Source organism: Enhydra lutris, unplaced genomic scaffold, assembly GCF_002288905.1.
Source record: "Enhydra lutris kenyoni isolate GAN:26980312 unplaced genomic scaffold, ASM228890v2 scaffoldscaffold4, whole genome shotgun sequence".
Taxonomy (NCBI): domain Eukaryota; kingdom Metazoa; phylum Chordata; class Mammalia; order Carnivora; family Mustelidae; genus Enhydra; species Enhydra lutris.
The window spans coordinates 4,231,328-4,251,586 of record NW_019154088.1 but is presented as its reverse complement, the minus strand read 5'-3'; the positions used below and the strand labels follow the sequence as shown (position 1 = coordinate 4,251,586).

The 20,259-nt window shown below is 35.1% G+C and overlaps 1 protein-coding gene across 2 annotated transcripts in view; it reads left to right on the top strand.

Moving 5' to 3' along the window:
- The window catches only part of LOC111161105 (aquarius intron-binding spliceosomal factor), a 92,098-nt gene that overhangs the window by 1,866 nt on the left and 69,973 nt on the right, over positions 1–20,259 (top strand). Inside the window, exons 2-8 of one of the 2 annotated variants that reach the window (XM_022524593.1) lie at positions 3,302–3,358; positions 3,853–3,893; positions 9,241–9,276; positions 12,004–12,124; positions 14,437–14,577; positions 16,259–16,327; positions 17,408–17,508. In XM_022524593.1, the coding sequence (XP_022380301.1) occupies positions 3,302–3,358; positions 3,853–3,893; positions 9,241–9,276; positions 12,004–12,124; positions 14,437–14,577; positions 16,259–16,327; positions 17,408–17,508 (566 nt within the window). Of the gene's footprint in view, positions 1–3,301; positions 3,359–3,852; positions 3,894–5,785; positions 5,805–9,240; positions 9,277–12,003; positions 12,125–14,436; positions 14,578–16,258; positions 16,328–17,407; positions 17,509–20,259 lie in introns of those variants that run through there. The other variant, XM_022524601.1, reaches the window with a different exon arrangement.

Below are 20,259 nucleotides of genomic sequence, written 5' to 3'. Positions count from 1 at the left end.
TAAGACCTGAATGCGAAGAAATGCCAGTTTGGGGGAGAGCAGGGAAACAATGCAGGGAATAGCAAGTGCAAATGCTTTATGGTGTGAATATAAAAAACGCCAGGATAGAAACACAAGAGGGAGAATGGGGTGAGATGAGGACAGGTAGTATGTAGACATCATATCGTATATAGTTTTGGAGGGTGAGATAAGAAGTTTGGATTTCATTTTCAGTACAGTAGATTTTAATTGCAATCCAGGGAATATTTTAGAAAGGATCTTCTGGCTAATGGGTGGAAACTGGGTGGGAATGAAAGAGCAAAAGTAGCAGTAGGGTTACCAGTGACTCCAGGTAAGAGATGATGGTGGTCTCTACTATTAAAGATTAGGGTAGGGTGCCTCAGTGGCTCAGTTGGTTAAGCAGCTGCCTTCAGCTCAGGTCGTGATCCTGGAGTCCTGGGATGGAGTCCTGTATCAGGCTCCCTGCTCGGCAGGGAGTCTGCTTCTCCCTCCCACCCTTCCCCTTCTCATGCTCACTCTCTCTCTCAAATAAATAAAGACTTAAACATATATTAAAAAATAATAAAAAAATAAAGATTAGGGTAACTGATACATACTGAGGCTAGAGGCAGCAGGACCTGATGATGATTGATTGTGGAAGGATGGAGGAAAAGGCGAATCGGGCATAGCTTGAACAACTAGGTGAATGGTATGGACATTTACTGAGATAGAAAAGGAGAGGGTTTAGTGGGGGAATATCAAGAGCTCTCTTTGGGACTTGTTAAATGTGAGATGCCTAGTAAACATTCAGTTGAAAATATTGAGGAGGCCGTTGAATATGTGAGTCGAGAGTACCTGAGCAAGCTGTGGGTTTGAATATAAATTTAGTATTTTTTGACCCAAGATGGTATTTAAAACTGTAGGATTGACTGATATGTCCCAGGGAATGTTATTTGTGAACATAGAACTTTTATTGTATCCTGCATTAGATTGAGAGAGCTGAGGCTAGGAACCGTGTCTGATTTATTCCTCATGTACTCCCAGTGCCTAGCATTGTACTAGGTGCACATTGGGTGATGAGTATTTGTTAAAAGAGTGAGTGAATTAATGGGTAAACATACCAGAGCATTAAAATGTAGAAGTAGGGATGAACATTCTCAGCAGTATTGGGCCACGATAGCAAACATGAATGCCTAATATCTGCTAGATACTGTTTTGGGCTATTATAGGCTGCAAAGATAAATAAAATGTGATCCTTGTATTTAGGGAGTTCAGTTTCTGGGAGACTTTAAGAGACTCATCATAGTTCAGTCGATAAATGCCAGAATAGAGATGTGAGGGAAATGCTTTGAGAACACAGTTTTAAATGAAAAGTTTTGTCTAAGAAAAGGCTGTCAAGAAAGAATCTTCTCCCCATTGAGAAAGTGCCATTTTAGATGGACTTTAAAACATAAATAGGGACATGAGGAAATGGGTTTTCTAGCTGGAGGGGGTATCTTGGATTTAGGTGGTGGTTTATTCTTTTTCTTCTTCTCTTTCTCCTCCCATTTCTCCTTCCTCCTTCTTCTTCATTTCTGAGTACCTGACCAGAGAAGGTATTTTTAAATTATTATTAAATGAGTAAGTTGCAGAGCTTAAAATTTAGTTTTAAAGAGATCAGAGATCTGAACTTTGTGAATTCGGTTTTTTATGCTGCTGTATTTTATGTCCTTTTTGTCTTACAGTAAAATTTATTTTGAACAATCTATGCTGTCATAGCTGTGTTAAGTGGGAAATGGAAAGAGTTTCTGTTTTGCATGAGACTGGAGAGTATGGGGGAAGGCAATATATTCCTGAAGGTAGTAGTGTCTGCGAGGTCACAGGTTCGACCCCAAGGAAAAGCTGGATCAGATATTTACAATAAGCAGTTTTGATCAGAAGATAGGATTTACATATGTGTTTGGAAGACCCTAAATCCATGAAAACTGATCAGATTCAGTTCTCTTAATGGTGTGAGGTGAGTAAAAGTAGTTTGTGTGATGCCCATAGGCAGTGGAATGAGGAATGAGAATACCATAAGATAATTGAGGGTAGAAGTGTTTTCTGTTGGGTTGGAGGGTAATTGATAGTTCAGGAAGGTGTCACATAAGTGGGCCGTTACTATACGGGTTTGGAGAGACTTCCTCAGGGTCAGTGTCCTCACTGCTTGGGAGGCCCTTTGGGTGTACTTACTGGGATAGGTACTTAGCTATAGAAGCAAAGAAGATAGGAGTCCCATCTCTTTAGTGTTCCACTTAGGCAGACAGGAAGATAGATAAGCAATCAAATGATTAATAATACAGAAAGATAAGACTATAGTAGAGTTCTTTATGAAATGAAGAGAAGGAAGAAGCAATTATCACCATCAGGTAGGGTTGAGGAAAGCCTCATAGAAGAGGTAACATTGCAGATTTTCATTCAGCCATGCACCTGTGAGTATATACCTACATATGTCAATCCATTGGCTATTATTTGAGTTCCTCTAGTATACCAGATACTGTGTAGATAACACTTTCTTATAAATGTGTTGAGTCTTTGTGCTTACCAGAGTTTTCTGTTTTTCAAGAGATTGCAGTTTAGTTTCTTTTTTAAAAAAATGCATATTAATAAGACCAAGTTTTTTCTTGATATTATATAATAATATACAACCCATCTAAAGATCTGGAAATATTGTGTATATATATATATATATATATATATATATATATATACACATATATGTATATATATATATAATCTGCTGAAGTATATCAGTTCTTTTGTTCTCTGTAATAACCTGCTTATAGATTAAAAACTTTTTAGGTTTTGTTATGTATGTCTGGGTGTCCACTAATCACTTAAAATTATTGTTTTACAAGTAAACATTCCTGAAGATTTTGAATCTGTTTTTCAATACTAGCTCAACTCAACTAATTGTAATCTTGGGGAGCTCACTTAACTCTAGGTTCTAGGGTGTTCTTTCTAGGCAGTTTCTGGGTTTTATTGTCTCTATGCTGAAGATGTTTGACTGTGGTTATTAACTGGGTCCTACTGTTCGTCTTGGTGTGGTTAGAAAAGTTTGTTTTGTTTTTGTAAATCACAAGAGCAGGGTGCAGTACAGGGCATTACTGGTTTAGTGGATTGGGGCCAAGGATGCTAACTGGCCTGCATGCCTGTATAGTCCTCTTAGGAGGTGGGATTACTCTGTCCTCCCAATGCCTGTAGTGCCCTGTTAAGAAATAGCTTGTTACTGTATGAACCCAATCTTCTAGCTCAACAATGGTATGAACCTGTGACTTATTATTTATACTATTTATTTTTGCAGTTAGCATGTAAATATTGGGCTCCTCATATCAAGAAAAAATCACCTTTTGATATAAAGGTAAGTATTTTGGGGTTACAACATTCTTTTTGTATAGGTATGTTCTTTTTATCTCATTTTTAAGGACTAATTCAACAAAAGCATTCCCTGCTCTGCGGTGAGCCTGCTTCCCCTTCTCTCTGCCTGCCTCTCTGCCTACTTGTGATCTCTGTCAAATAAATAAATAAAATCTTTAAAAAAAAAAAAAAAAAGTCCAGTGCTCTATCCGCTGCATGACAGAGCCACCTTGAATACATGATTTTAGTGATTGTTTCTAGGACTCTTTTCATATATATATATTTTATTATTTATCTTCTACTACTTTGCTTTCTATTATTTTACATTTTGAGGACTGTGATGAGATTATAAAAAAATCTAAGTAGTTATTTCGGTAATATTTTATAACTATCCTAAGCCAGCTTATTTTATATAATCTCAGTAACTGGAAACTATCGACTTGGGATCTAAAAAAATGCTGTTTGAGATATTAAACATTTTTATATTTTTGATAACAGGTCATTGAAGATATATATGAAAAAGAGATTGTCAAATCGAGGTAAGAATGAGTTTAATTTTCATACATAGAGGTTAGGTGGGACCAAGTTGGATCTCTTTTGCACTTCTAAACTAAATGTGATCATAACTAGGAACTTTTTTCTTTCTTTTTGATTTGGTCATTGGGGAGATGGTGGACAGAAAAACTTTTATATCTAGCTGCTGCAATATATAGAATATATGTAAAATAATAAAAATAAATAATAGAAAAGAAGGGGGTAAGTTTCACGAAATCTTCCCTGTCCCTTAACCATTGATTTATTTATCTACATATTTTTTTTTTAATACAGAAAGCTTATACTGTACACATCATTCCATCTCATCTTTTTTTTTTTTTTAATGTATTTTGGGTATGTTTCTGAATCTGCAGCTGTAGACATAAATGCCCAGTGAGTGTTTTAGAAGAATAATTGACTAAGTGTTTTCATATAAAATGGAAACATTTAGGTTATGACTAAAAAAACTTACAAAATCTCAGATTTGTTATTTTTCATGTGTTTGAGTCCTAGAAGGTTAATTTTACTAAATATTATGAAGGCAAATCCATGGTAGCATCAAAATGAGAAGCTAGTTGTTTTTGCTTTAATGATTGATTTGTGAGCATATAAAAGGAAGCAGGACCAAAGGTCATGTTAAGGATTTTGTTTCTTATCTAAAGAATAATGGGAAGTTAAGCATGTAAGCTTAACTTGGTTAAGATGGTGATATTTAAAAAAAAGAATTTGAGGGTATAAGAAGCAAGAAATTAGGTGAGTATTGTAGTAATTACGTTCCAGATAATGATGGCTTGAATTAGCTTGGAAGATTGAGATAAAGAGGTGTGCCAATCTGAGATAGAAGTGACAAGATGGTTGGTGGTTGGATGTGGTGGATGAGGGAAAGGGGAGAATCAAAGGTGACTTCTCTAAGTTTTTGGCTTAGGTTATTTAGTGGATTCCATTACTGATTTCTCCTGTTGTTGTTAGGGATGGAGTTGGACATAGATCATTAGTCCACTTTTAGAAATGTTGAATTCTAAGTAGTAAAGAGCCATGCAGATGGAGATGTAGAATAAACAGTTGGGTATCTCAGTACAGAGCTCAAAAAATACAACAGTGAACATGGCAGATAAAGTCTCTACTCACTGAGCTTATGTTCTAGTTCTAGTCCAGACAGAAAATATACAGGTATATAATGTCTCAGGTAGTAGTATAAATTTAAATGTGTTTAGGGTAGTTACAAGGACCATTTTAGATTGAATGATCGGGGAAATCCTTTAAAGATACAACATTTGAGCAGATATATAACTTATGACTTGGTCTGGGAATGGGTATGGATGAGATTATCTAATAAAAAATAAATGGGTAGATAAATTCTAGGATTCTTTTTTCTTACATATTAAGGATATACCAATCTGAAAATCATCTTGAACCTTCTCAACTAGTTTTCTGTCTCTTCAGAGTGGCTTTACTCCAGTGGAAAGTAATTGCTTGTGGTTTTGTTTGCTTGTTTGTTTCATTCAAAACCTTAGTGATTAATATTTCTTCCTTAAAGATAATTTTTATGTGACGAATAACCAAAAGCTGCCAGTGTTTTTAAATTATATACTTGGCTACATTATTTTTAGTTGCTAAAAGAAGTAACTCTTGTTGGCCAGGCTCACTAAGATTTATCATGGCCCTCTTATGAGTCATTTTCTCACCTTGTATACATTTGAATACTTAAAGTAAACTGATTACATTTTGCCCTCAGATCGCAAAGTTCAGAAAGTTAAGTGTACTTCTATAATACATAAACAGTAATGTGTATATATGTTTTCATAAGTGTACTCTTGAATTCCCGTTCCCTGAGGTAAATAATGTATATTTACATTTTTAAATGACCGTTTTTTAGACTCGTGCCTGAGGAAGCTGTTTTGCTGAGTTCTGTGCTGGTAATATCTTCATTATTGGAGAATGACAATATAAGATTTATTAACTTGTTTGTAGGCTATCAAAATAGACAGTTTAAAGCTATAAGGTACTCTTAATATTATACATTAATGTTCTTATAATACACATTTTTTGCATGTCAACACTATTTCTGTAGGAGGAATCTGGGAAATAAATCAATCAGTTCTTAATATTCTTATGGTAAGAATAACTTCTAGGATCTCAAAAGTGGTAAAATACCATCTCGCTCAGTCACGCATGAATGTGTGGTCTATTACACAATTGATTCAAAATACGAAATATGAAATACGAAAAGGATATTTCGTATCCTTACATTTTCAGATTTGGCAAACATATCTTAATATTTTTATCTGTTTAATTTTAATGTATTAAAAATATCATAATTGGGGGCGCCTGGGTGGCTCAGTGGGTTAAGCCACTGCCTTCGGCTCAGGTCATGATCTCAGGTCCCTGGGATCGAGTCCTGCATCGTGCTCTCTGCTCAGCAGGGAGCCTGCTTCTCTCTCTCTCTCTCTCTCTCTCTCTCTCTGCCTGCCTCTCCGTCTACTTGTGATCTCTCTCTGTCAAATAAATAAATAAAAAAATCTTAAAAAAAAATCATAATTGTTATTTGTTAAGTGCTTACTGTGTACCAGATTCTGTTCTAAGCACCTTGCATGTATAGTAGCTCATTTTTCCTCACAACAACGTGTGATAGTCACAGAATTATCCTTGTTTTATTGATGAGGAAACTGCAGTACAGAGGGGTTAAGTAGTAGTTAACCCAAAATGTTTCCCAGTAGTTAGAGGAAGAGCTGGGTATTAAATCCTCGTTCTTTGACTCTTATCCAATACTCCATTCTTAAGTAGTGCAGGGTCTGTTTCCTTTTAGAACTCCCTTAAACAGCACACTTTGGTATGACAATTAATTCTGTTATGAATCCATCTAAGTGGTTTTTATGCAGAAAAAAAGTGAGTTGTAGTGTAGTTTACTTTTGCAAATGTTTATATTTGTTTTAATTTAAAATGTTTAAACCCCAGGGTGCCTGGCTGGCTTACCAGAAGAGCATGTAAACTCTTGACCTCATGGTCATAAGTTTGAGACCCACATGGCACGTAGAGGTTACTTAAATAAATTTTAAAAACTTAAAAAAAAATGTTTGAACCCCTTTGCTATGAAACATAATACAGAAAAGGGCATAAAACAGAAGTGTTTAGCCTTCTAGATTATTATCATTTATAACCATCAAGATAATAAAAGCCAGTATTTGTTAGCATCCCAGAAGCCCTTGCATGGCCTTTTGCTTTAACTAACTTTGAGATGTAAATATGGAAACATGAACACTATAGTTTTGCTTGTTTTTAAACTTTAAATAGAATCATGTGATATACTCTTTTGTGGCTGGCTTCTTTTGTTCACTATTATTATTTGTTTTTTTAATCATCTACTTTACAACAAATCTGGATATGGGTAGTTCAGAAGTTAATGTGAGAGCCTTTGTCAACCTTTTCACAATTTTTTTAGGGAGGGGGGTGCTTTCCCTATGTGGTTGCAAGAGGGCTGCCACAACTCCAGACCTCACGTGTTCACACAGTTATTTCCCAAGAGAACCAGCAGTGGCAATTAGAGCAGCAAGGCTTATTGGCAGAATAAAACTCCAAATTTAATGAATACCACCAAGAATGCTAGAGGTAAAATTGAGTGTTTTTGCTTTATCTTGACATATCATGACTTATTTTTCTCTTGTCCAGTCATTCGGAAGTAAATTGGCTACTTTGCCACTTTTGAATATGAGGAAACTGGGTCCCAGAATGTTTAAAAGATGTTGTGAAGGTAGTTCTGAGTCATGACCAAAATATGATCTTCTTCTCTTCTTTTTAAAAATTAATTAATAATAATAATACCCCCCCTTTTTTTTAAGGGAGAGAGAAAGCAAGGGGGCAGGGGTAGGGCAGAGGGAGATGGAGAAAGATCTTAAGCAGGCTCCACACATATAGTGCAGAGGCTTGATCCCACGACCCCAAGATCATGACCTGAACCAAAACCAAGAGTCAGAGGCTCAACCAACTGAGTCATGCAGGCACCCTTAGAATACTGTCTTCTATCTTATGAGCTGGTATTTTTTCTTTCTTTCATCAAGAGGTCCTTTCTGTGACTGAAAAAATTAAGCATGCAGATGAGTGCATAGTGGACACTGAGTGAATTCTGTTCACCGTCATGTCCGCAGCTGGAGACCTAGTGTGTCTGACACACAAGATGTTATATCCACTCCATGGTCTGGCTGGCTGTAGAAGCCAGTACTTTCTCAGTGTTATATCTTTGTGCTTTTGCACAGTAAAAACTTTCATTTTATTCTCAGTAAAGTTCTGTGACATTGTTTGCTTAGTGAAACTATGTAAGAGATCAGAAATCAGTGGAGTAGTATTTTAACAGGATAATCGTCTCTTGGGGTATTATAGATTCATAATGCCTACACATTTAATTTTCAAAGCTGAAGGCTATTATCTAGTGGCAGTGTTCTACTCTGACTACTTTATTTCCAATATGCAAAATGGTAAAACCGAATTAGTGGACATTTGAATCTGCCTTTGGAGAGATACCTTGTAACTACAGCATTATTTATTCTTTTTTTTTTTTTTAAGATTTTATTTACTTATTTGACAGAGAGAGATCACAAGTAGGCAGAGAGGCAGGCAGAGAGAGAGGAAGGGAAGCAGGCTTCCTGCTGAGCAGAGAGCCCGATGCGGGGCTCTATCCCAGGACCCTGAGATCATGACCTGAGCCAAAGGCAGCGGCTTAACCCACTGAGCCACCCAGGCGCCCCCAGCATTATTTATTCTTATAAAACAAAGTATTTTTATTTTAAAAAGACAGTCTAGTAAATAGAGATATCTAATACTCCTTTCACAATTTTGTCATATTGTAGACTTAAGGTCAAGACTTACAAAAGCTGTGAAAAGTCTGATTCCTGTGATGGAGATACATGTGTCCCATGTACTTTCAGGAGGGCATGACTTCAGAATGTTTCCTTTTGAATATTGATAAAAGGATGTTTGTCATTGCTTAAGAAATTAATATAGGCTACTTATTGGCAATTGTGATCCAATAATATGGATAGTGATGAACATTTGTGTTTTCATTAAAATTATTTGCCTTATTGTATGTCATGGTTCTAATTGTGTTTGTTAATACGGGTAGGGTAAGGTTTCATCTCTCCTATTAAGTAACTTTTCTTAGTTTCTAAAAAATAAACTACCCTGACAAAATACAAAGAAAAAGTATAAAAGCAAAATTAACTTTCTTCATTGCATATAAAAATATGATTCTGATATGTGGGTCGATATTAAAACAAGATTCCAAAATGCATCTGTATTAATGACTCTGAAATATTTATATTTTCTGTTTAAACATTTTTATTATTTATTTTTATACTTTAGGTTTGCCATCAGAAAGATAATGCTCTTGGAATTTAGGTGAGTTAAAAGACTTTACTTTGATGAAGTTAAAGATGGTGTCAGATCTATATTGTCTGTATACCATAGGGATACCTGTGTCATGTTTTTTTTTAATTCTAGTATAGTTAACATACAACGTTATGTTAGGTTCAGGTGCAATATAGTGATTTAACAATTCCATACATCAGTAGGTGCTCATCTTGACAAGGGCACTTCTAAATCCCCATCACCTATTTCACCCATCTCCCCACCCATCCACCCATATCATCTTGAGCAGATCATCTGCTTTCGTAGCCTCACTTCCTTATCTGAAAATGTTAAGAATGGATTTGGAGTTTACTGTGTAGTCAGAAAACCCCCAAGATAAAACATTAGTATTAAAAACTGACAAGCCAGTGATATCTCTGAGGCATCCAGCAGAAACAAATGTAAGGGTACTCTGGAAGGATATGTATCCCAATTGCATTGCAGAAAAATTCCTGTAGAACCCTAGTAAAATTGAGTTCATAGTCCCTAATTATAAAGCATGTTAGGATAATAATCAGCTGTAAGCTGGTCAGTTGAAATAGCAGGAGAATTATATCCCCATCCTACCCACGCAGGACCTTAAATAATAATTGATATACACTGTCAAATCATTATGTTTAAAACTTGAATCATCAAGAAATTGTGCGAACATGAAAGAGGATACTAAAAATGGATAGATTTGGGGAAAACAGAAATAAAAATTACTGAAATTTTAAAACTCAGTGGACAAATTAGATACAGGCACATTGGAGATATTGCAGGTTCAGTTTGAGACCACCGCAATAAAGCAAGTCAGATGTGTATTCTGGTTTCCTAGTGCATATAAAAGTTATGTTTATACTATATTGTAGTCTATTAAGTGTGCAACAGAATTATGTCTAAAAAAAAATCTATATACCTTAATTTAAAAATACCTACTTGCTAAAAAGTGCTAACCATCATTTGAGCTTTCAGTAAGCATGATCACAAATCATGGATTACCATAACAAATATAATAATAATCAGAAAGTTTGAAATATTCTTATTGCCAAATTCTTTGATAATTCTTATTATCAAAATGTGACAGACACACAGTTAGCAAATACTATTGGGAAAAAATGGTGCTGTTAGACTTGGTCAATGCAACATTGCCACAAACCCTTCAATTTGTGAAAAATGCAATGTCTGCAAAACTGAATAAAGCAAAGCACAATAAAACAGCATAGGCCTGTGGTGGATTAGCCAAAGAGGGGATTAGTGGACTGGAATATAGAAAATTAATTAATAATAGCAAAGAGAAATAGAGATGAATAATATAAAAGGAAATTTAGAGATACAGAGGTGAAAATCCGAAAGTCCAAGAAGAATTTCAGAAGAGATTTAGGGAGAATGGAGAAGTAGCAATTTAGAACAGATGGTGGTTAAGAATTTTCTACAGTTGAAACATGAGTTTTAGATTCAGGTAGTACAGTAATACTCCATAGAACAACTGAAGACTGACAAAGACGGAATGAAGATCTTATCTGCTAGAGGAAAAAAAAGACATTACTCAAACAAGGATGCATAGATTAATTGTAGATTTCTCTGTTGTAGTAATAGAGAATGTAATAGAATGAGACCAATACAAGAAAAAATTTACAACCCAGGAAGAATTATATAACCAGCTAAACTGTCATGAAATAAATTTCAAACAGATTAATACTAACAGATTTGCTGAAAGAAGTTCTAAAGGATATAATTTGGGAAAAAGGAATTTAAACTTGTAAGAAAGGAATGAAAGAAGCTTTGTGCATTTTATTTATGAAAGAGCATTCGAGTGCTTTACTTGGAGCCTATTGAACATCATTTTAAGTAAAATTCCACTTGTCCGGTTTCTTAGGTTCTTATAAATAAAGTAAATATGGCTAAAGATGGAAGTACTGATGGGAGCATAAGAGGAAGTAGAAAAATCACAGTGTTAAGCAGAATCTAAACCACTTAACTATGTGGGTTTGTTCATAGACCTGCACACATGTGTGTGGATGATTGCAGCATGCATGTGGAGTGATTTAAAAGTGGGAACAAAACACCTTGCTTTTTTAAAATTGGTGCTCAAGAGTATTTTAACCCCAGTGTGGTAAATGATGTTTATAAGTACCCCGAATGGTAGCTTAATTCTCTTGTAGAAATCAGAAATACTGCAATTTATTTATAATAATTGTAGCTTTGGAGAATAAGAGTTTATACTTTCAAGGCAGGAAGACAGCAAAGATTACTAACATGTAATTATTACCATCAGAACACTGGATATTCCTTACCTAAAACTCTTCATGAAATAAAAAAACAGAATGATATTATGGGCAATTTCAGCAGATAAATGTATCTGAGACATTAATACTACCTCATATGAGGGCCAAATAACTTCCAGAAACTAAGAAAGAGACTTAATAAAAAGAAGCATTTTAATACCTGATTTACTAGGTATTCAACATAAGTCAGTTTTCAAGGTAACTGGCGTTTTCCCTCCAAGATACCAAAATTCTTACTTTAAGACTGTGGTGAACAATACTCCTTAATAAATTTTAAAAATTGGTAGCAGATAGCAATGACCTAGATTATAGGTAAGTTTGTGATGGATTTCCAAGTCATACAGTTTTTGAAGTTTTCAGAAAGTTGTAGATATGCTTTTCCCGGTGAGTGACATATTATGGTGAGTGGTGGTAACTAATGAAGTATTCTGTGCTTTTTCACTCTTCACAGCCAGTATCTTGAAAATTACCTCTGGATGAATTATTCTCCAGAGGTGTCCAGCAAGGCCTATTTAATGTCAATCTGCTGTATGGTGAATGAGAAATTCAGAGAAAATGTCCCTGCATGGGAGGTAACAGATTTAAATTACTTCAGAGCTTTCATACTGTGTTTAAGCCATTAAAAAGTAGAACTTTTGACTGATAATAAATGATGCTTTTAGAATGGAACTTTGCCCCAAAATTAAGTGTTGAGAAAAAAGTGGATATATGAAGAATACTATTCTTTTTTGGTTTCAATACTTTGTTCAAACTAATTTACTATGAACCAAAACATTATGAAAGTGAAATTATTTTTCTATTTTGGGCTTGAAATGAAGAATGACACGGATTATAAAGACTTTTCATTAGATCAAAATGAAGTTTATAGTAATTAGCACAAATTGTGCTCAAATGAGATCATATTTTTCAGTGTCCTTTTTCACAACAGGGAGTATATATTTGTTTTCTATACATTTCCAAAGTTAAGACATATGTTCATATTATAATTTCACTTTTCTCTTTATCCCCAATTTAGGATCTGCTTTCCCTTTTTGAAATTTCTAGTAGACTGACATTTTCTTTTTGTGCTAGTGTAATAGAGGCTTGGTCAGTCGTGGTCCAAAATCTAGGTTCTGTTTGGCTGCCATAAAATGATCAGGTCATCAACTTTTTTAAATGAAGAAAAGGCATGGGTACTTGCCATCTTTTTGTGGCAATGGTCTCTAAATTAAGGAAGTATTAAACTCCTTAAGATAAAACCATGGGTACTTCTCTTGGATATTCATTAAGAAGAGCCATCTTTGGGGAGATTAGAGCCCAGAATAAACTATGGGCCTTGTGTATTATCGAAAGATCCTGCAGATTTCTTGAAGTTGCTTCAAGCTATTTTAGGAAGGGAGAGGCAAGATTTTTTGAGCTAAAGAATGACCTGATCAGTTTTCATGTTGGTGATTAGGACTTGAAGTAGAGGAATACAGATGAAGAGAAGAGGATATACTAAGATTTAGAAAGTAGAATTGAGGGCTCCTGGGTGGCTTATTTGGTTAAGCAACTGTCTTTGGCTCAGGTCATGATCCCAGAGTCCAGGATGGAGTCCCGTATCAGGCTCCCAGCTCCATGGGGAGTCTGCTTCTCCCTTTGACCTTCTCCCCTCTCATCTTCTCTCTCACTCTCTCTCAAATAAATAAAATCTTTTTTAAAAAAAGTAGAATCGACAGGATTTCATAATTGAATAATTAATATTAGGGAAAGGTGTTATTTCCAGTAAGTTTCCAGTCTTGGGCAACTGAGTGTAATAGATGATACTGCCATTACTGTGATAGGTAATAATAATAGAGGGTTGAGAAGTACCAAGGAGGGTACAAAAACTGTTGAATTGATTTTTGGACTTACTGAGTTTAAATTGCCTTTTGAATATCTAGATGAAATTGTCTAGTAGACAGAGGAATCCTGGAATGTAGAGTTAATGAGAGTAATCTACTGAGGATATATATTTGGAATCATTAGCATATGTTTTTGAAGTCAAGGGAAGGGGAAAAGAAGAATGAGGTTAGAACCGTAAAATATCAACATGTATACAACAGAAGATCAGCCCTCAGCATTTTAAAAGGAGTGTGGGGTTGGAAGAGTCCCTTGGACTTGATAGCCCTAATACCCTCAGGGTCATCCTTGAGGTGGAAGCCTATTTTAGAGAAGTAAATGAAAACAACTAATGTAGACCACACATTTGGAGCACTTCTCTGAAAGAAGAGATATGGAAGTAACTTGATGGGGAGGTAGATCAGAGGGAAGCTTGAATATATTTACATTGTCTACTTTTTGTATATTACTTACATATTAAGAGTAAAGAGCTAATACAACACAGGAGAGGCTGTCTTTGAGATTAGTTAGTGGGAAAATAATTTTTGCTAAAGATTTTTTTTTGCTTATGTTAGAAGAATTAAAATGTTTATTAAGATCCTTAGAAAACAAACACTAGGCTAAATGTGAGCATAATCCACAGAAGAAAAAAATAAAGGAAGTAAACCATTATTTTAGGGACACCTGGCTGGCTTAGTCAGTAGAGCATGAAACTAGATCTTGAGGTCATGAGTTCAAGACCCCATGTTCAGCATAGGGATTACTAAAAAAAAAAAAAAATATATATATATATATATATATATATATTTTTTTTAAACACACGCATAAAACATTTTATTAGGTAAAGGTTGCTGCAACTCTTTCATGATCTTGCCAGAAACCTATATTTGATTTGTTACCATTAATTATAATTAAGCAAATAATCTTTTTTGTAATTTTATGGTGTTTTTACTAGACTCCTAAATAGTCTACTGATGTTTATTTAAGGGAGAAAAAGTGGAGAGCAAGCCATATCAAAATAAATTTTTATTCTTTCTCTTTTCAGACTTTTAAGAAGAAGCCAGACCACTTCCCATTTTTTTTTAAGTGTATCTTGAAAGCAGCATTAGCTGAAACTGATGGTGAATTTTCACTCCATGAACAGACGGTCTTACTGCTTTTTCTTGACCATTGCTTCAATAGTTTGGTAATTTTACTTTATCTTTTGGGAAAACGTTCACATTTTCTTGTTTTTTAAGTTGAACATAAATTAAATTACTTGTATAGCCAACTCTTCATCCATGGTAGCAGGGATGAAGGATAATGCCAAAGCTTCATTTCGGCCACTTCTTAGTAAAAACATTTTAGAAGAGCCATTCACTTTTAAAATAGATTTGGACTGGATCTCCTTTTTTCTGTCTTGACTCTTAAGAAAAGTGGTAATTAGAACTGAAATTCTCCAAAGGTAGAACAGCAAAGAATCTAGCCAGTACGAACTTTGAGTAATGAGATCTGTGCCACAGTTGCACACAGAAAATAGCTTTATTACTTTTCAGACATGCTTCGTGCACAAGCTCCCAGGTCAGCAGGAGAGTTTTGTTTTGAGTTGACCAGTTAGGGGCAGTTGTGGATGATCTCTTGGGTGTGTATGACATATTTTCATCCCTCATAAGAGTATCTTCGAAAGAATTAAATATTTACAGTAATTAATATTTCTTTTGCACTTCTCTACTGTGGTTAAGTGAAGGTCTGTACCTATTTATTTAAAAATATGTGCTTCTGAACTGATTGTGCTTTCAACCCATGCCAGACCCCAAAGCTGGGGGTTCTTTCTTAAGACTGGATGTTGATAGATGGATGGTTATTACTTGTTGTAGGTACTACCTCACATGAATCTTGTAAAGGCATTTTTTTAAAAATGCCTTTACAAAAAATAATCTTAAAAAAAAAAAAGATTTGTGAAGCCCCCAGTAGATGCCACTATTACCATCTTAACATTTACTGAACTACACAATGCAAATGTAAATATAGACAGGACACTTTATCAGAAATAGAATAAAAAAAGGATTTTTATTTTTAAAAAATCTTTTAAAAAAAGATTTTTATTTAGAATTAGTAGTTTGGTGCTAGGTTTGGTTAACTTAGAAGCTAGTTTATTATTAAAATACTTCATTTTGGGGCACCTGGGTGGCTCAATGGGTTAAGCCTCTGCCTTTGGCTCAGGTCATGGTCTTAGAGTCCTGGGATGGAGCCCCACATTGGGCTCTCCACTCAGCGGGGAGTCTGCTTCCCTCGCTCTCTCTGCCTGCCTCTCTGCCTACTTGTGATCTCTCTCTCTTTGTGTCAAATAAATAAAATCTTTAAAAAAAAAAAAAACTTCCCTTTTTTTCAATATGCTATCAGTTCTCATTACTTGAGGTAGTTAGGTCTGTGAAGTAGCTAAAAACACTGAATTGGCTGAAACTGAACCATTGTTCCTAGGGAGAATACAGGGTTAGGTCCCTATAAGCCTGTGATCACAGCATTTTCATCAGTTGATCAATACATAAACTTGTTTTATGTGTTTCTGTTTAAAGACACCTTATGTAATAACACGTTGTTGATTTATTAACCTTGAAGTCATGGCCAACAGCACTATAACTGAAGTCTAAACAAACCTTATTTACCACAGGTATTTTCTCCACAAGATCCATCACAGCCTTCTTGGAACAGTGGAACACTAACCAGCACTTTGAGCCCTTAATATGAAATATTAAAATATCATTAATTTGAAAGTATTGGTGGTATATTTTCACCCCAGGACTTTAAAAAGGTGTAGTTATTCCTTATGTAAAGATTTAAATTAAAATACTGGTGTGCTTATAAATTTTTCTTTGTGCCTTAAACAGGAAGTAGACTTGATAAGGAGTCAAGTACAGCAGCTTATCTCCCTCCCAATGTGGATGGGCTTACAGCCTGTAAGTACCTAATCTCATTCAGAAACTTACGTGTATATGTATTACATAAGTGGAAAATGCAGTTTAAGACAATGTAGCTTTAATATGGACATAAAATGGTAACTAAAAATCCCCTTTCCTGCTTAGAAAATATGTTTAATTTACTATGCATTAACTTATCATACATGTAGTTTTTTTTAATTTTAAAGTTTTTATGTATAAGCTAGGAGATCTTTCACCTAATGTCATTATTATGAGGTAAAATAAGGTAGTATCTATTGAGCTCCTAAAAAAGGGTTAATTTAGCAAAATGTGGTTGTTATTTCATGTGTGTCTTTGGGTGAGACTAAACACAGACTTGAATTTTTTATTTCCTTAGATTAGAATGTACACACAGTTATAGGAGAAGGTCTAGATCATATTTAATATTAATGACTTCCTTTTTTCTTTCCTCAAATCCTTATTGGATCATATGTGTCACTATCAAAATCAAATTAATTGTGATCTTGGGGAATAAAGTTATAACTATCAAATTTCAGGATAAATAATAAATTTACTGAAAATTCCATTTCTTGCATATGGGGTTTTTGCACATACCCAGATATGCAGGTTTATTCATAGGTACCAGTTGATGGTGATAAAAACAGACATATAAATAATGCTAAGTTAAAACTGATAAGTGCCATTAGAAAGAATATAGTTGTGTGGACATTTCCTTGTTTACTTGTGACTGCTGTTTCTATGTTCAGTGTTTCAGACTAATTTTTCAGATTTCAGTGATTATACTAATAAGTGTTAATGCTTTAATTTTTCAAACTTAAATCCTTAATTTTAAAAATAGGAAAGAAATTTATTATTGAGCTTAAGATCTCGACAAGAAAAGGCAGTTTGTATTATTTTTTTGTATTATTAGCAATTACTATAATTGAATGGTTTTTTAAAATAGAGTTATTAGTTTCGTAGTTTTCAGGTTTTATCACGTTGCTTTCAGGTTTTATCCCATTGTATTCACATCTTAGAAAATTAGCTAATAGTGGATCTAATTTTTATCCTTGTAAACTTTGAGGTTACTGGTGATTTAATATCACATCATTCTTTCAGGCACGATTGGAATTAGAATTAAAAAAGACACCTAAGCTAAGAAAATTCTGGAACTTGATTAAAAAGAACGATGAAAAGATGGATCCAGAAGCAAGAGAACAGTATGTTCCCAAAGCTTATTCCTTGTTGGTTTGTTAGGAACAAACATTGTTGGTTTGCTCTTTTGAGTCTTAGATGATATTGACTGATTTGTTGTTTGCTTTATATAAGGCTGAACCAAATAATTAAGAAGTGCTTTTACTGTCGTATTTTTCATAAAGATGTGAAGGGAAAACCAGAACATCAACATGTTATTCTTCTTTCTCCTCTGTCTGCCCCAGTGATAAGTATATCACTGATCTTCTGTCTGTCTGTTGACCATAGTTTGTCTCTCATGGATGGCTCTCGATTTTCTCCACAATCTTCAGGCTGTCAATCCAACTTTTCTTTGTTTTTCTTACTCTCACACACTTAACAATGAATTTTATACACTCTAACCGTCATGCGTTCATTCAACAAATAGTGAATATTTATATTTTGCCAGGTACTATACTCGATATAGGGGATATAGCAGAGAACAAAGTGGAAGTAATTCTTGCTCTATGGAACTTACATTCTATTTGGGAAAGACAGCAGCAAACAGATCAATTATATAGTGTTTTAGATGGTGATACATGCTAGGGAGAAAAATAAATCAGGTATAAGGATTAAAGAAGCAAGTGAATGTTATGGGTTCTTTTAATAGTAATATTTATAATCAGTTGGGTAGGTCTGGGAGCAAGTACTTATTTCACCGAAGTGCTGTTAGTAGGACACGGGGAACTGCGTGCTTTAAGAGCTCTCTCTCTCTCTCCTCTTTCTTGCTCTCAGGCTAATGGGTCTAACTGTGACCTTGCCTTTCTATGTGATGACTATTGCAGCCGCACTCCTTGTTCTGTTTCCATCCTTTATTATTCTTTTCCACTCACTCCTTTTTCTCTGCTTATGTACATATGCCAAAGACTCCCTTCCCTTGGACCTAGGATAACTTTCTAGCCCTAGCTCGTTTTTTCTTCCACTTGGGAGAGTGCTCTATACATGTGTAGCTAACTAATAATGAAAGCCATGAGTATGGGTGAGATGATTTAGTCAGATACATAAACCCTGAAAAGAGGGTTGAGGACAAAAAGAAGTGAAACCTGGAGTTATGCTGGTGGCTACCGAAAATGGGAAGAACTGTAAAAAGCTGCGTGTCGGAGAAATGAGTTTGGGTGAAAGGGAGTGAGAGCTATACGGACAGGATATTATTAGGGTCAGAGTAGGAAAATTCCTTCTTTAATTTCCAACTCTAGTCTCATCTCTCACAGTGCCTTTCCACCCAACAGCCTCTTGATTGAACTAATCACATGGCATCGGTATTAACTACTCTTTTTTTTTTTTTTTTTTTTTTAACCCGCTCTTACCATTACCTCAATGTGATTTAACCATAAATCTCTGTGGCCCTGTCTTCTCTGCTTCCAGTCTTCATGTAACTCTTTGCTGTGTACACTTGGCCTTGAACAGCACGGAGTTTGGGGTACCAATATCCCCCGCCATACAATCAGAAGTCCACATATAATTTGTGACTTCCAAAAACCCAACTGCTAATTCCCCGCTGTTGACCAGAAGGTTTACTAATAACAGTTAGTGAACACGTATTTTGTATACTTTATTTATTACATACTGTACTCTTAAAGTAAGCTAGAGAATAGAAAATGTTAAGAAAATCCTAAGGAAGAGAAAATGTACTCACGGTACTGTAGTGTATTAACTGAAAAAAATCTGCATGTAAGACCTATACAGTTCAAATCCATGCTATTGAAGGATCCGTTCTGTTTGCCATGAAATCCATTTCGGCTTAAGTAATCATTGTTTTTCCTCCTAAACTTGCCCTTCTAGCCAATTTCTCTTAATTCTTCCAGACAGTAGGGCTTGGAATATTCCAGTCCTTTGACTAGCAATTTATATCCCATCCGTCAGTCCTATTGGATCATCTTTTGTCCTCTTTCTTCTTTCTTGCTATTCACACTGCTGTTGTCTTAATTCAGGCCTTCATAGCTTCTGACTAAAGCACTACAATAAATTCCAATTTGGTGTTTCTTCCAGCTTTCCCACAACAATGAGCCTAACAAGCCACCTCCATAGAAAATTTTGTTTTCCTTGCCATATTCCTATTCACAACTTTTCAATGGTTTTCTGGTTTCCTAGGATAAACTCTGAAGTCCTTGCAGTGACATTCAGAAACACCCAACTATTTTTTGCAACTCCCCCAAATCCTTGTCTCAGTCTGTTCTTTGTTTGTTAAACTTTGCTTCCCTAAGTACGCTTTCCCCTCCATTCCACTTAATTGAAGGCTAACCTAAGCACTTCTAGACGGACTACTTTAGGCCGCAGTGCTTTTTTCTTCTGAATTCCAAAAACATGCTGTGTGTTTTTTAATTGCAATGCCAGCTGTTCATGTAATGGTTAGAATATGTGTAGGTATTTAGAGAAAAGATTCTGCAGTCACACTTAACTAGGCTCCACACTCACTTGCTGTGTAACTGTGGGCAAGGTAACCTCACCTCGTTCAGCACCAGTGTGAAGTTGGGACGGTTATTAGTACCTATTTCAAGGACTGTTGTCAGCATTACATGAGATGATTCATATGAAGTACTAAATGCAGCTCAGATCCTGACACACTAAGTGCTCGATTAATGTCTGCCAGTTTTATTAATTATGTGCTGGTCTGTGTTACTGATTATCTTTAAATTATAATACTTGTCATTTCAAATACATTTTAGTCATTCCTCTCCTTTATATTTCCAGCAGGACTGGCATAATCATTTGCAGCTGCCCAGAACCTGATGAATGTT